The sequence below is a fragment of the Emys orbicularis genome, chromosome 7 (assembly GCF_028017835.1).
Source record: "Emys orbicularis isolate rEmyOrb1 chromosome 7, rEmyOrb1.hap1, whole genome shotgun sequence".
Lineage (NCBI taxonomy): Eukaryota > Metazoa > Chordata > Testudines > Emydidae > Emys > Emys orbicularis.
The window spans coordinates 81,552,614-81,565,520 of NC_088689.1; the positions used below are offsets into that span (position 1 = coordinate 81,552,614).

The 12,907-nt window shown below is 57.1% G+C and overlaps 1 protein-coding gene across 1 annotated transcript in view; it reads right to left on the reverse strand.

The window, feature by feature from the left end:
- The window catches only part of SLC38A3 (solute carrier family 38 member 3), a 32,880-nt gene extending 24,786 nt beyond the window's left edge, over positions 1-8,094 (reverse strand). Inside the window, exons 1-3 of the mRNA XM_065407679.1 lie at positions 7,991-8,094; positions 6,220-6,304; positions 3,511-3,626 (exon numbers count right to left, since the gene is read on the reverse strand). Of these exons, the coding sequence (XP_065263751.1) occupies positions 3,511-3,626; positions 6,220-6,304; positions 7,991-8,094 (305 nt within the window). The remainder of the gene's footprint in view (positions 1-3,510; positions 3,627-6,219; positions 6,305-7,990) is intronic.
- Between the last annotated feature and the right edge of the window lie 4,813 nt (positions 8,095-12,907).

Consider the following 12,907-nt stretch of genomic DNA (forward strand, 5'->3'; position numbering starts at 1 on the left):
AATCAGAGGTGTCTCGTAGACCTTGACTTGAGTGCTGTGGAGCCTGGTTGGTTTTATCACCAGGCGGTTCTGCAGGACTGGTCTGGAGTGTGTGTCTGTCAGGTAGGTCTGAATCTGCATCTGGGTCCATGTGCGCGAGTGTGAGTGGGGGGAGGGGGTCTATTAGACACGGCTGCGAATTCCCCTGTAAGCCGGTGTGTGTGTTTGCACTGTGATGCCCTCCTGGGCCCACCAGAAAGCCATGACGGCCAAGTGTCAGCCATTCCCGGCCCAGACTGAGAAAGCCTGTGGACAAAACTGTAGCCTTGGCAGCGTGGCCCATGCCAAAGGGAGTGGCAGGGGGTCCTGATGGGTCTAACAATGCGCTGAATCAGGAGGCCTGGGAATTGCAGAGATCAGCTAACCTGTATCTACGCCCCCGTCTGGTCTGGGCGCATGGAAGGGGAACTGTCAGCACAGGCGGGGGACACAGCGCCAAACTGGTGGTGGGAAAAGCACACAAACCTCTCCAGGTACTGCCAGGTAACACATGTTACCGATGGGCAAAATCAAAGGGGCAAATGCCAGGCCAGGAAGGAACCGGGACTTGTAATTCTATTTTGTTCCAGATGGGTATCCTGCCTCCTTGCCACAGCATCTGAGTGCCGGTCAGTCGTGCAGCAGGTGATGTGGCTGGCATCTGTTGTGTGTGGTCTGCTCTCTCTCACCTTTCCCCGGGCGGCAGGGGAGCGGGGGCTGCATGCACTGCGGAGGGGCTGGGTTGGGCAGCATTTGGTTTGATTTGTCCACGCTGCTTTGGGGAGAAGGGGTCCTTGGGCCACAGAAGCGGCGGTGCTGCGCCCAGATCTCCCCCGGACCTTCGGGCAGAGGCAGGGGCTCCATGTGCCAGCGGAAGCCCATCTCACTGGTGCATGGCTGCGTTCGATACCAGCTGAGGTTCTCTGAGTGCTGCAAGCGTTGCGCCCAGCTCTGGTGTGCAGCTGTATTCTAGCTGAGAGATGACGGAGGTGCGAATAACTCCGGCCAGGTCATCATGACAGGGCAACCTCGCCTAGAGTGCCCTCCAGCAGCAGGGTGCAGCATGACAGGCGTCTCCAGCCTCAGTTTCTCTTCCTGGTCCCGCCATGCAAGGAAGAGTCACTCAAAGCTGGCCTCCGAACGCAATGTATCAATCAACTCCCAGGCCGTCGCTCCACACACAACTCCCACAGTTCCCACAGCAAATATTGAAAGGTCCAACATTCCCCGCTACAGGAGTCTGGCCTCCAAGTCTGGAGCAGTCCTGCAATCCCTGGCCACAGCCCTGTTCCCCAGGGCTCCCTGCCTGGCAGTGACCCATCTTCCCGCACCTCTTCGCCCAGAGAGCTCCTGGCAGTCCTACCCCTCCCACAGCAACCCTCCGGCTTCTGGGCTCGGCTGGTTTTTCCCCTTTTCCTGGGGGTCCTTGCCCGGGCATCAGCTGGGGTCGCACCGGCACGCCCGTTCCAGCTCCTCCGTGTCTCTCGCTGATTCCTCTCTAGTTCGGCCTCACTCCATCTCCCTCCCTCTGGAGCCCGGTGCCTCCCGAGCCCCGGATTGAATCGACTGATTGGGGCATCAACCGTTCACTGGGGGAGACTGCCTCGTGGCCCAGAGTCTCCAGCGTGATTCCTCTGCTCACCAGCACCGCCCCCAGCTCGCTCGGCTTCAGCCTCAGCCAGCCGCTCTTCACCCATGAGCTGGTCTCGCCCACGCCTGGGCTGTCCTGGGGGCTCTGGCAAGGTCGGATGTGGTGCAGGATGGGTCAAGCTGGGGGTTGGCTGCATATCGCGACGCTGGCCCTTGGCAGATCTGTGTGGGGGAGGGGAATTGGGGCCTGTCGGGGGTGGGGTGTCGAGAGCTGGCGGTGGAGCAGACAGTGCACTGAGTTGTGCTGTGCCGAGGGGTGTCAATCGCAGCTCCTGGGGCGGAGACATGTCTGGCCCCTGCCGTGTTTGTCTCCAGGGGGAATCCCCCATGTCTGGCTGATTGCTCTGGGGCAGTGGGAGGCCGGGAGGGTACCGTGGGCTCTTGTCTCTGCCAACATGCCAGCATTGTGCCAGTGGGATCACCGACGGCATTGGGATCCCAGCTGGGCCAGCCACCCACGGGCCCTCTGCCCATCCCTGCTCCTGTCAGCCAGCATGGCCACAAAGCTGCGGGGCAGCTCAGGCAGGGTCAGCTGCCAACAGCAAGTGCAACACCCCCAGCGTGCGAACACTGAGTGTGCGTGTCCACACAGCGCACGCTCCTCACACCCCTCTATCCATCCATCCATCTATCCCCATACACACCCTTCTATCCATCCATCCATCCCCACACACCCCTCCATGCATCCATCCATCCATCCATTCATCCATCCCCATACACACCCCTCTATCCATCCATCCATCTATCCCCATACATACCCTTCTATCCATCCATCCATCCCCACACACCCCTCTATCCACCCCTCTATCCATCTATCCATCTATCCCCATACACACCCTTCTATCCATCCATCCATCCCCACACACCCCTCCATGCATCCATCCATCCATCCCATACACACCCCTCTATCCATCCATCCATCTATCCCCATACATACCCTTCTATCCATCCATCCATCCCCACACACCCCTCTATCCACCCCTCTATCCACCCCTCTAACCATCTATCCCCATACACACCCTTCTATCCATCCATCCATCCCCACACACCCCTCCATGCATCCATCCATCCATTCATCCATCCCCATACACACCCCTCTATCCATCCATCCATCTATCCCCATACATACCCTTCTATCCATCCATCCATCCCCACACACCCCTCTATCCACCCCTCTATCCATCTATCCATCTATCCCCATACACACCCTTCTATCCATCCATCCATCCCCACACACCCCTCTATCCATCCATCCATCCATCCATCCCCATACACACCCCTCTATCCATCCATCCATCCATCTATCCCCATACACACCCCTCCATCCATCCATCCATCCATCCATCCATCCATCCATCCATCCATCCATCCATCCATCCATCCATCCCCACACACCCCTCTATCCATCCATCCATCCATCCATCCCCATACATACCCTTCTATCCATCCATCCATCCATCCATCCCCACACACCCCTCTATCCATCCATCCATCCCCATACACACCCCTCTATCTATCCATCCATCCATCCTTCCCCACACACCAGCCTCTATCCATCCATCCATCCATCCATGCATCCATCCATCCATCCATCCATCCATCCATCCATCCATCCATCCATCCCCATACACCCCCGTTCTCATCATTGGGTTAGTATCCACCCACCCACCTGCCCAGGCTCTCACATTGCTGCCATGCCCGGCTAGGAGTTACTGTCCTTTCCCATTTGGACCCACACAGGCCAAAGAGCAGATTCAGTCCCCGAGTGTGGGCCAGCCCCCCCCCCCACCCCCCAGCCGCGCCCAACCCCCCGGCACGAGGTGTGTGGAAAGCTTCACTCACAGGAAGAGGAGGATGCCGGTGTTGGCCATGGCGTACGCCAGACCCAGGATGCCGCTGCCCATGATGGCATTGCTGAGGTTGAACACGGACATGCCAAAGGAGGTCTTCCCTTCGAACTGCACAGACGGGACACAGAGGGTCATGCGTTGTGGCTGGGCAAAGCCCAGCCCCCTGTGTCCCTAGCTGGAAATACCCCCATGTCCCCTGCCCCCCAGTACCAGCCACTTACACAGAGCGATGCCTTCGGTGCACCCCAGCTAACCCTCTGGGCTACTACTGGTACCAGCACCTCCATCACTGCCCAGGGTACATTCCTCCTTCCTAGGGGCTGTTATTTCCCTTGTAATCCCTCTTCCTCAATATCCTGCCTCCTTGCCCTAAGCTGCCGCACCCCTCTGGGCACCTCCGTGACAGCCCCACTTCCACAGCCTGGCTCTTCAACGCCAGCTGTAGTTGCTCCTGCTCTTATATCTAGAAGGCCCCGCTGTGATACTGGCACATCAGGGGCCAGCTCATGCCAAGGCCCTAGGTGTCAACTGACCCATGACAAGCACACAGCTGGAGCCAGCCTGACTCCCTGGGCGTTAGCCTTATTAACCTCGGTATTAGCGTTATACAAATGGGCTTAGTGGTTGGACGTGCTGGAATGCTGTGAGTCGCTGCCAGCATTAATCTGGTTTATAAGACCTTTGTCCCATGCTAGGAGGTAACAGTGAAGTGTTCGCTCTGAAACTGGCAACCACCAGACAGGAGAGAAGCACTAACCGGTGTGAATGGAGCGTGAACAGGAGTTGTCAGCTCCAGCCCAACCAAGGAAGCCCAGTGACACCAGAGGACAAAAGTGGAACATCAGAGGACAAAAGATTTCTGTTGCTTGCTGCCCCCTACCCCAAGAGGAGCCAGGCTCCTGAATTCCTCCCAGCAGCTGAATTTGCATCTCGAAGCAGAACCGGGGGAGGAATAAAAAGCCCTGACAAGGAGGAACTGGATCTTTTATGCTGCTTGGACTCTGAGGGGCAAGGATTACTGGGCATAAGCAAGAGATTCCCAGTGCTTAGCCTGGGTTAGCCACAAAGGACAGATAGAGCCTGCTTAGCAGAGAAGCCTCTATTACTTTTTGAAACATAAGACTGGAATTAATTTGGGTGTGTCTGTGTTTAGCTGCTTTAACCTCTCAAAGAGCTCTTCTCTTTCCTTTTCCTAGTCAATACATCTGTAGAGCCGTGATACTCCGAGCTCAGCCGGTCAGGAGCCAAATTAGCGAGCAACATGCTCCAAAAGGGCCCCAGTCATGTGAATTCCTTGTTTCATTGACTATATATATATATACACACACTATTCTCACAGTACAATGATTGGCCAAGTATTCTACAGTCGGTTAATAACACAATACAAGCATCCTGATTGGTTACTAACTTGGATTGGTTAATAATGAAATCATATGGGGCTTTAACATCATGCGTTGTGAACAGCCGCAGGAGACACGTTCAAGAGCCACTTGCGGCTCCCGAGCCTCACTCGGAGTATCACTGCGCTAGAGAGTTTATTACAGGACTGGCTACAAGCGCTGTCTATGGGTGAGATCTAAGGCACAGGCGCCGACTTTCTAATGTGCTGGGGGGTGCGCCCCCTTGCTCCACCCTAGACCCTGCCCCCACTCCACCTCTGCCCCCAAACCTCACCCCCACCCTGCCTCTTCCCGCCGCTTCCCTGCCCTCCCCGTCCCCAGCCCTGAGCATGCTCCACCCTCGCTCCTCCCCTCTCCCCCATCCATCCCAGTGCCTCCCGTACACCACGGAACAGCTGATTGTGGCGGGTGGAAGGCGCTGCAGGGCAGGGGGAAGCGCTGATTGGCAGGGCCCGCCGGTGGGCGGGAGGTGCTGGCGGGAGGCACTGCTAGGGAGGCTGCTCAGCACCCACCATTTTTTTTCTGTGGGTGCTCCAGTCGGTGCCTATGGTCTAAGGTGCAATTGACCTGGGGTAAGTGACGGGTCCCTTGGGACTGGGAGTAACCTGACTATTGCTGTGATCCTTGGCATGAGGGACCCTCTGTGACAAAGGCAGACTCGCCTGGGTGGCAGGATAGATCGGAGCGCCCAAAGGGATGGTCAGTGACTCCAGGATTAGTCTGTTCTAGCGCCTGAGGAATTCACACTTGGTGAAATCTAAGTGTAGAACTCACAGCCAGTTAGGGTTGGTGCCCTGCTCTTGGGCCCCTGCAGGGCAGCCTGGCACCCGGCTCAATTCCTAGGGAGCAGGCCAAAAGGGCAGCCATCGAGTCCATGTAACAAGCCCACTTGCCCACCCCCAGGGGTCACCAGCACTAAATGCAAGAGCTCTGATCACTTGAGCTAAGGGAAAAATTGCACAAGCTGTGAGCAGCAGTAGTAGGCTTTTATCCTTTAGGTGGACCAGCCACTAGAGGGCAAATGGGTCACACATGCTAAACTGGAGGTTTATGGTGAAACCAAAGAACCCGGGAGATCTCTCCAGCTCTCTCTGTGCCCCAGGGAATGAGCTCAGGGGGCAGCTCATGGTGGCAGGGGGCTGGACCTGGATTTCCCAACTCCCACTCCCCTGCCCTGCCCCTGCTCTGCAGTGAAGGGCAGTGGGTCTGTGCCCTGCCTGAGGGCCAGACTCTTGGCAAGCAGCACGAGGAGGTGCTTGGCCTGCAGTCACCCCACCAGCCACTCTCCTGCCTGGACTCACATCCGTGAAGTGGGTCTGCTTCTTGTCAGGGCCCTGGGGCAGGAACTCCTCCATCTCCGCCACAGTGGGCTGGGGCTCTTCAAACCTGGAGTAAGGTGGGGTGGGGGAGAGAAGAGCCATAAACCATGCACCGTAGTGGAGTGCTACCTTTCCCTGGCGCCACCTGGGCTGCCCATGCCACCTCCCAGGCTACAAGGCAGAACAGGGCCATGCCACTCCATCTCCTCCACCTCCCACAGCTCCCACTCCAGGGCGCTCCGCTGGCCAGGAGGCTCCAGCCTGCCCCTGGGGAGCCTTATCTCTGCTGGCACCCCGGGGTGGGGGGGAAGGTATAGCAGAGGGTCCCTGAGTGACTGGCACCGATCCCTCACCCTCCTCCAGCACCAATACTCCAAGGGGCTCAAAGTGCCCTACAAACACAATCCCCTCCAGGCAGGGTGAGCACCAGGATCCCCTGGGGAAACCGAGGCAGAGAGGGGCTGGGACTTCCTCAGCATCACCCCGCAGGGCAGCAGATCCCAGCTCTCCTGTGTCCAGTCTTAATAGACTCCCACTGCTCCTGGCTGCGCTGGGGTGTGTGGTCCCGTCATTCTCCTCCTTAGAAGCAAATGCGCTGGGGTGTGTGGTCCCGTCATTCTCCTCCTTAGAAGCAAATTCTTCCCCAGGCTCAGGCTGGAGCTGGCCCTTTGAGGTCAGACTGCACCATGCTGCTTGGAGCAGGACCTGCCCATGCAGCTTAGCCCCCCCCCCCCCCCGTGCCTGCCTGCGTCCCCCCACGCTGCCGCTCAGCCGGGCTCCCCATCAATCCGCCTTGCCGGCCTCTCAGTCCTTCTGGCTCTTCTCTGAACGCCCAGCAATGGGGTGTTCTCGTACGGGATCCAAGGGGCTGCTCCACCGAGACCCTAGACAGGGATCAGCCCCCCCACACTTTGTTTTTTTGGCTGCCTGTTGCAGAGCTGTGTGTGTGGGGGGGTCATGGGGCAGGAGTGGGAGGCATGCGGTGTGGGGGGGAGCCCAGGGTTGGGCTAGCTGGGGGCTGTGGGTCAGGAGTGAGGGGCACCGGCAGAGTTAGGGGCTGGGGAGAGCCCAGGGCTGGGCTAGCAGGGGGCTGCAGGTTGAGAGTGAGGAGCACCAGCAGAGTTGCGGGGTGGGGAGAGCCCAGGCAGGGCCAGCTTTAGGAAGTGCGCGGCCCGATTTGAATACCCGGCAGTGTCCGGGTCTTCGGTGGCACTTCGGCATGGGTCCTTCACTCGCTCCGGGTCTTCCGCGGCACTGAAGGACCCGCCGTCGAAATGTCGCCGAAGACCTGGAGCGAGTGAAGGATCCGCCGCCGAAGTGCCGCCGAAGACCCAGACCGCTGTTGGGTGAGTAAAAAAATTAAAAAGGCACCTAAGTTAGGCGCTCTTCTTTAGGGCGCAGGGCCCTCTTAGGCGCGGGGCCCAATTCGGGGGAATTGGGGGAATCGGCCTAAAGCCAGCCCTGAGCCCAGGGCTGGGCTAGCAGGGGGCTGCAGGTCGGAAGTGAGGAGCACCAGCAGAGTTGGGGGGTGGAGGAGCCCAGGGCTGGGCTAGCAGGGGGGCTGCAGGTCGGGAGTGAGGAGCACTGGCAGAGCTGCGAAGGGGACACTTGCATGGCACCTGCCTTCACTGTGCCTAGATCTGGCAAGGGTTCCTAACCCATCCCCTGCCGGCGCAGGAAGACAGAATGACCCTGTCTCTCAGCTGGCTCCAGCCAGGCAAGCCCCTGCCCTCTGCCCACGTGCTGGGGTTACCTGGCATTCCCCACCAAGGGGATGGCCGAGGCGTTCACAGCATATTTCCCATTGGGCACCAGCTCCACCAGCTCTGTCTGGATGGGGATCTCTGTGGGGTCCATCTCTGCCGGACTCACTGGGGCGACGGTGCTGGCTGTGGGAAGGAAGGAAAGTCAGTCATACTCCTTTTGAGACCCTGGAGAACGACGTCTCCCCATGGGGCTGGGCCAGGCGGCAGAGCACAGATCGGGGCTCAGTGGGGCTGGGAACACAAACATGTATCCGGGCCACGGGCTCGGAGCTTGACCTGCCCGAAATCCCACCTTGGGCTGGCTTCCAGGTCTAAATTGGTCTCCCCCTGGGCACGTGGAAATGCCAGTGGGGTCACCCACCAGTCTGCTGCCATCCAGCTGCCCTCCCTTCCCAGCCGGCAGCCACAGAGCCAGGCTAACCACAGGGTCCTGCATCTGCCCAGGGCTATGGCACGGGGGGCGTCCGCAGTGACCCTTCCTGGGCCTGCTGCTAAGGGGCCACCAGCTCGAAGCTGACACACCCAGGGGCTTCCCCATGGGCACTGGAAGGAAATCTCACTGGGGCCTGGTGAGAGCTGACGAGCTGTCTCCCATCACCGGGAGACACGCTCCCCTCCCCGGGCAGTGCACAGCACAGCACGGCACTGCCCCCGCCCACCCTGTGCTGGGCACAGCTCTACAGGGGGGGTAGGGAGAGAGGAGAATCTGCTTGGTACCACGGGTTTCCAGTGGCACCTGGGTGGGGGGAGGACGCTTCCCTGCTGTGAGAGGCACTCAAAGACGGCCCTAGATGGCCAGTCCCTCATTCACGCCGTCTCCGCTGGGTCATCCTGATGGGCTCCACCTGGGCACAACTGTGAAAAACACCTGGGAGCGGCGACTCACCCAGCCTCCAGCTGAGCCCATCTGACCCGCGCACGCTCTGTACTGGCTGCCAGGCGAGCTCTGGATAGCCTACAGGGACCCTCGAGCACTCCAAACCCAGGCTGTGCCAGGGTGGCATTATTACCACCCCCACCTGCTGTGCCAACGCCCACCCGGAAGGCCAGCACATCTGTGGAGTGAGCCCCTTTCCAGCTGCCAGCAGCACCCCTGCCATCACACCGCTGTATAACCCCCTGGAGCGCCCACCCCTGGAATTTTGTGCCCAGGACTGCTAATCCCAGGAGAGAACGGAGTTAGAAAAGGTTCAGAGAAGGGCACCAAGGATGATCCAGGGTATGGAACAGCTTCCATGTGAGGAGAGGCCAGACAGAGCAGGGCTGTAAAGCTTAGACAAGAAATGACTGACGGGGGACGTGAGAAAGGTCGATGAAATCATGACCGATGAAGAGAAGGTGAGTAGAGAAGCATTATTCACCCTGTCCCACAACACAAGAACCAAGGGTAACCCGATGAAATGAACAGGCAGCAGGTTTCATACAACCAAGAGGAAGGACTTCTTCACACAACACACAATTAACCTGCGGAACTCATTGCCAGGGGATGTTGTGATGGTCAAAAATATAACAGGGTTCAAAAAAGAACTAGGTAAGTCCATTGAAGATAGGTCCATCAGTGGCCATTGGCTAAGATGGCTAAAGATGCCACCCCATGCTTGGGGTGACCCTAAACCTCTGACTGCCAGAAGCCAGGAGGGGACCACTCTCCCAGAAGCTCAGAGACAGGATACTGCGCAAGACGGACCATTCACAGACAAGGTCAGCTCCCACATTGCTGTCCTGGGCAACACAGTATGGGGAGGAGGTGAACAGCCCTGAGTGGTGAAAGAACAGGTTAAGGACTACACCGCTACCTCGATATAACGTGACCCGATATAACACAAATTCGGATATAACGCAGTAAAGCAGTGCTCCGGGGGGGGGGGGGGGGAGTGGCTGCGCACTCCAGTGGATCAAAGCAAGTTCAATATAACGTGGTTTCACCTATAACACGGTAAGATTTTTTGGCTCCCGAGGACAGCGTTATATCGAGGTAGAGCTGTATTTAGAAAAGCTGGACATGCAAAAGTCCATGGGGCCAGATCTAATGCATGCTGAGGGAGTTGGCTGATGAGATTGCAGAGCCATTGGCCATTATCCTTGAAAACTCATGGCGATAGGGGGAGTTCCAGGACGATTAGAAAAAGGCAAATATAGAGCCCATCTTTAAAAAATGGAAGACAGAGAATCCGGGGAACTACAGCCTCACCTCAGTCCCTGGAAAAATCATGGAGCAGGTCTTCAAGGAAACCATTTTGAAGCAGTTGGAGGAGAGGAAGGTGATCAGGAACAATCAACATGGATTCACCAAGGGCAAGTTATGCCTGACCAACCTGATTGCCTTCTATGATGAGATAACTGGCTCTGTGGATATGGGGAAAGCAGTGGATGTGATATATCTTGACTTTAGAAAAGCTTTTGATACTGTCTCCCACAGTATTCTTGCCAGCAAGTTAAAAAAGTATGGATTGGATGAATGGACTATAAGGTGGATAGAAAGCTGGCTAGATTGTCGGGCTCAATGGGTAGTGATCAACGGCTCAATGTCTAGTTGGCAGCCGGTATCAAGCGGAGTGCCCCAGGGGTCGTTCCTGGGTGGGGTGATCAGAGAGCAAGTGTGAAAAATTGGGACAGGGGGTGGGGGGTAATAGGCACCCATAAAAGACAAAGCCTCAAATGTCGGGACTGTCCCTATAAAATCAGGACATCTGGTCACCCTAGTCCTGGGGCCGGTTTTGTTCAACTTCTTTATTAATGATCTGGATGATGGGATGAATTGCACCATCAGCAAGTCCGCAGATGACACTAAGGTGTGGGGAGAGGTAGATATGCTGGAGGGTAGGGATAGGGTCCAGAGTGACCTAGACAAATTGGAGGATTGGGCCAAAAGAAATCTGATGAGGTTCAACAAGGACAAGTGCAGAGTCCTGCACTTAGGATGGAAGAATCCCATGCACCGCTACAGGCTGGGGACCGACTGGCTAAGCAGCAGTTCTGCAGAAAAGGACCTGGGGATTACAGTGGATGAGAAGCTGTATATGAGTCAGCAGTGTGCCCTTGTTACCAAGAAGGCTAATGGCATATTGGACTGTATTAGTAGGAGCATTGCCAGTAGATCGAGGGAAGTGATTATTCCCCTCTATTCGACACTGGTGAGGTCACACCTGGAGTATTGTGTCCAGTTTTGGGCCCCCAACTACAGAAAGGATGTGGACAAATTGGAGAGAGTCCAGCGGAGGGCAACGAAAATGATCAGGGGGCTGGAGCACATGACTTACGAGGAGAGGCTGAGGGAACTGGGCTTGTTTAGTCTGCAGAAGAGAAGAGTGAGGGGAGATTTGATAGCAGCCTTCAACTATCTGAAGGGGGGTTCCAAAGTGGATGAATCTAGACTGTTCTCAGTGGTGGCAGATGACAGAACAAGGAGCGATGGTCTCAAGTTGCAGTGAGGGAGGTCTAGGTTGGATATTAGGAAACACTATTTCACTAGGAGGGTGGTGAAGCACTGGAATGGGTTACCTAGGGAGGTGGTAGAATCTCCTTCCTTAGAGATTTTTAAGGCCCGGCCTGACAAAGCCCTGGCTGGGATGATTTAGTTGGTGTTGGTCCTGCTTTGAGCAGGGGGTTGGACTAGATGACCTCCTGAGGTCCCTTCCAACCCTGATATTCTATGATTCTATGATTGATCCTATCCAACCTGGCCATTCTTATGGCTCTGCCCTGACCTCCCCGCTGATCCCATCCTACCAGCTAGCTGGGTGGAAAGCAGTGGTTCCAGCACCTTGGGAAAGGGCATGTCACAGCCCTTTGTCATGACTGGGCTGCTGAAAGATAAAAGCCTACTACAGCTACCACCTAACGGAGCGACCCCTTTATTTCCAGCACTAGCAACCGGTGCAATGATGGTAAAGATTCTGGGTGCAAACCCTGGGGGTGACCCATGGGCAGGGTCAGTCCATGGGGCGTAGCTGCCCTTGGAGGTCTCCTGCTGTCATGGGGACAGTGATTATTAATCAGCGAGGACCATGCTTCCACCAAGCCGCACAGTCAGTAGCCCCTTTAGCTGTAATATTTGCACAAAGGGGCTGTCCTCGGACAGCGTGCCGTGGAGACTGGGACTGAGCTTCTCAACGCCCCACATGCACTCTGTCTGGGAAGCTCAGCCCTTAAAGACCCAACCCCCAACACCACAGGGTGCACTTGCCCATTGAAAAGTGCCTGGCTGGTTCAGGGGCATCCAGCAGGGCTGGGGTGCATGACAGCACAATGGGCAGGGCAAGGGGGCATCGGATCCAATGGCGGCATGACCAGCACCCCAGCCGAGATAGCAGTTATGTCCAGGGCAGCCTCTCCTTTGCTGATAAACTGAGGCGCCAGCCCTGGGCATCCCCACACCACAGAGCTTTGGGTCTGGTGCAAATCCACCTCCCAACCCTGCCCTAAGGGCCAAGCTCTGGCCTGGGCGTCTCTCCTCTCTGGTGCAGCTCCAGGGGATGCCGGGGCCCAGCAGGCAACGCTGTGTCTTGCTCCGCTGGCTGCCCTGCATGCGGGGATCTGCAGTGTCCGGGGAGCTGCCAGCTGGATTTCTAGTCTCCCCTGCACTTTCAGCTGGATACAGGAGCCTGCTGCACTTCCTGGCCCCAAACTACTCATGTGGTGTTGCTGCGCGCTGCTAAACAGCTGCCATGGGCCACCTCAGGGATGGCTGCATTTCAGCAGTGGGCGAGAGATCCCGACAGCCTTCAAAGTGCTGGGCATGGAAATAACAATACTGTTTGCATGGCCCAGGACCCTTCATGCGAGGGTCTCCCCAGGCAGGACAAGCATGAAGCAATTTCAGCCCCCAGCAATTAGCTTTCCATTGGCTCTTTGCCGTTGACCGTTCACACGGTGACGCTGCTGGGCGTGGTATGGACCGGGCG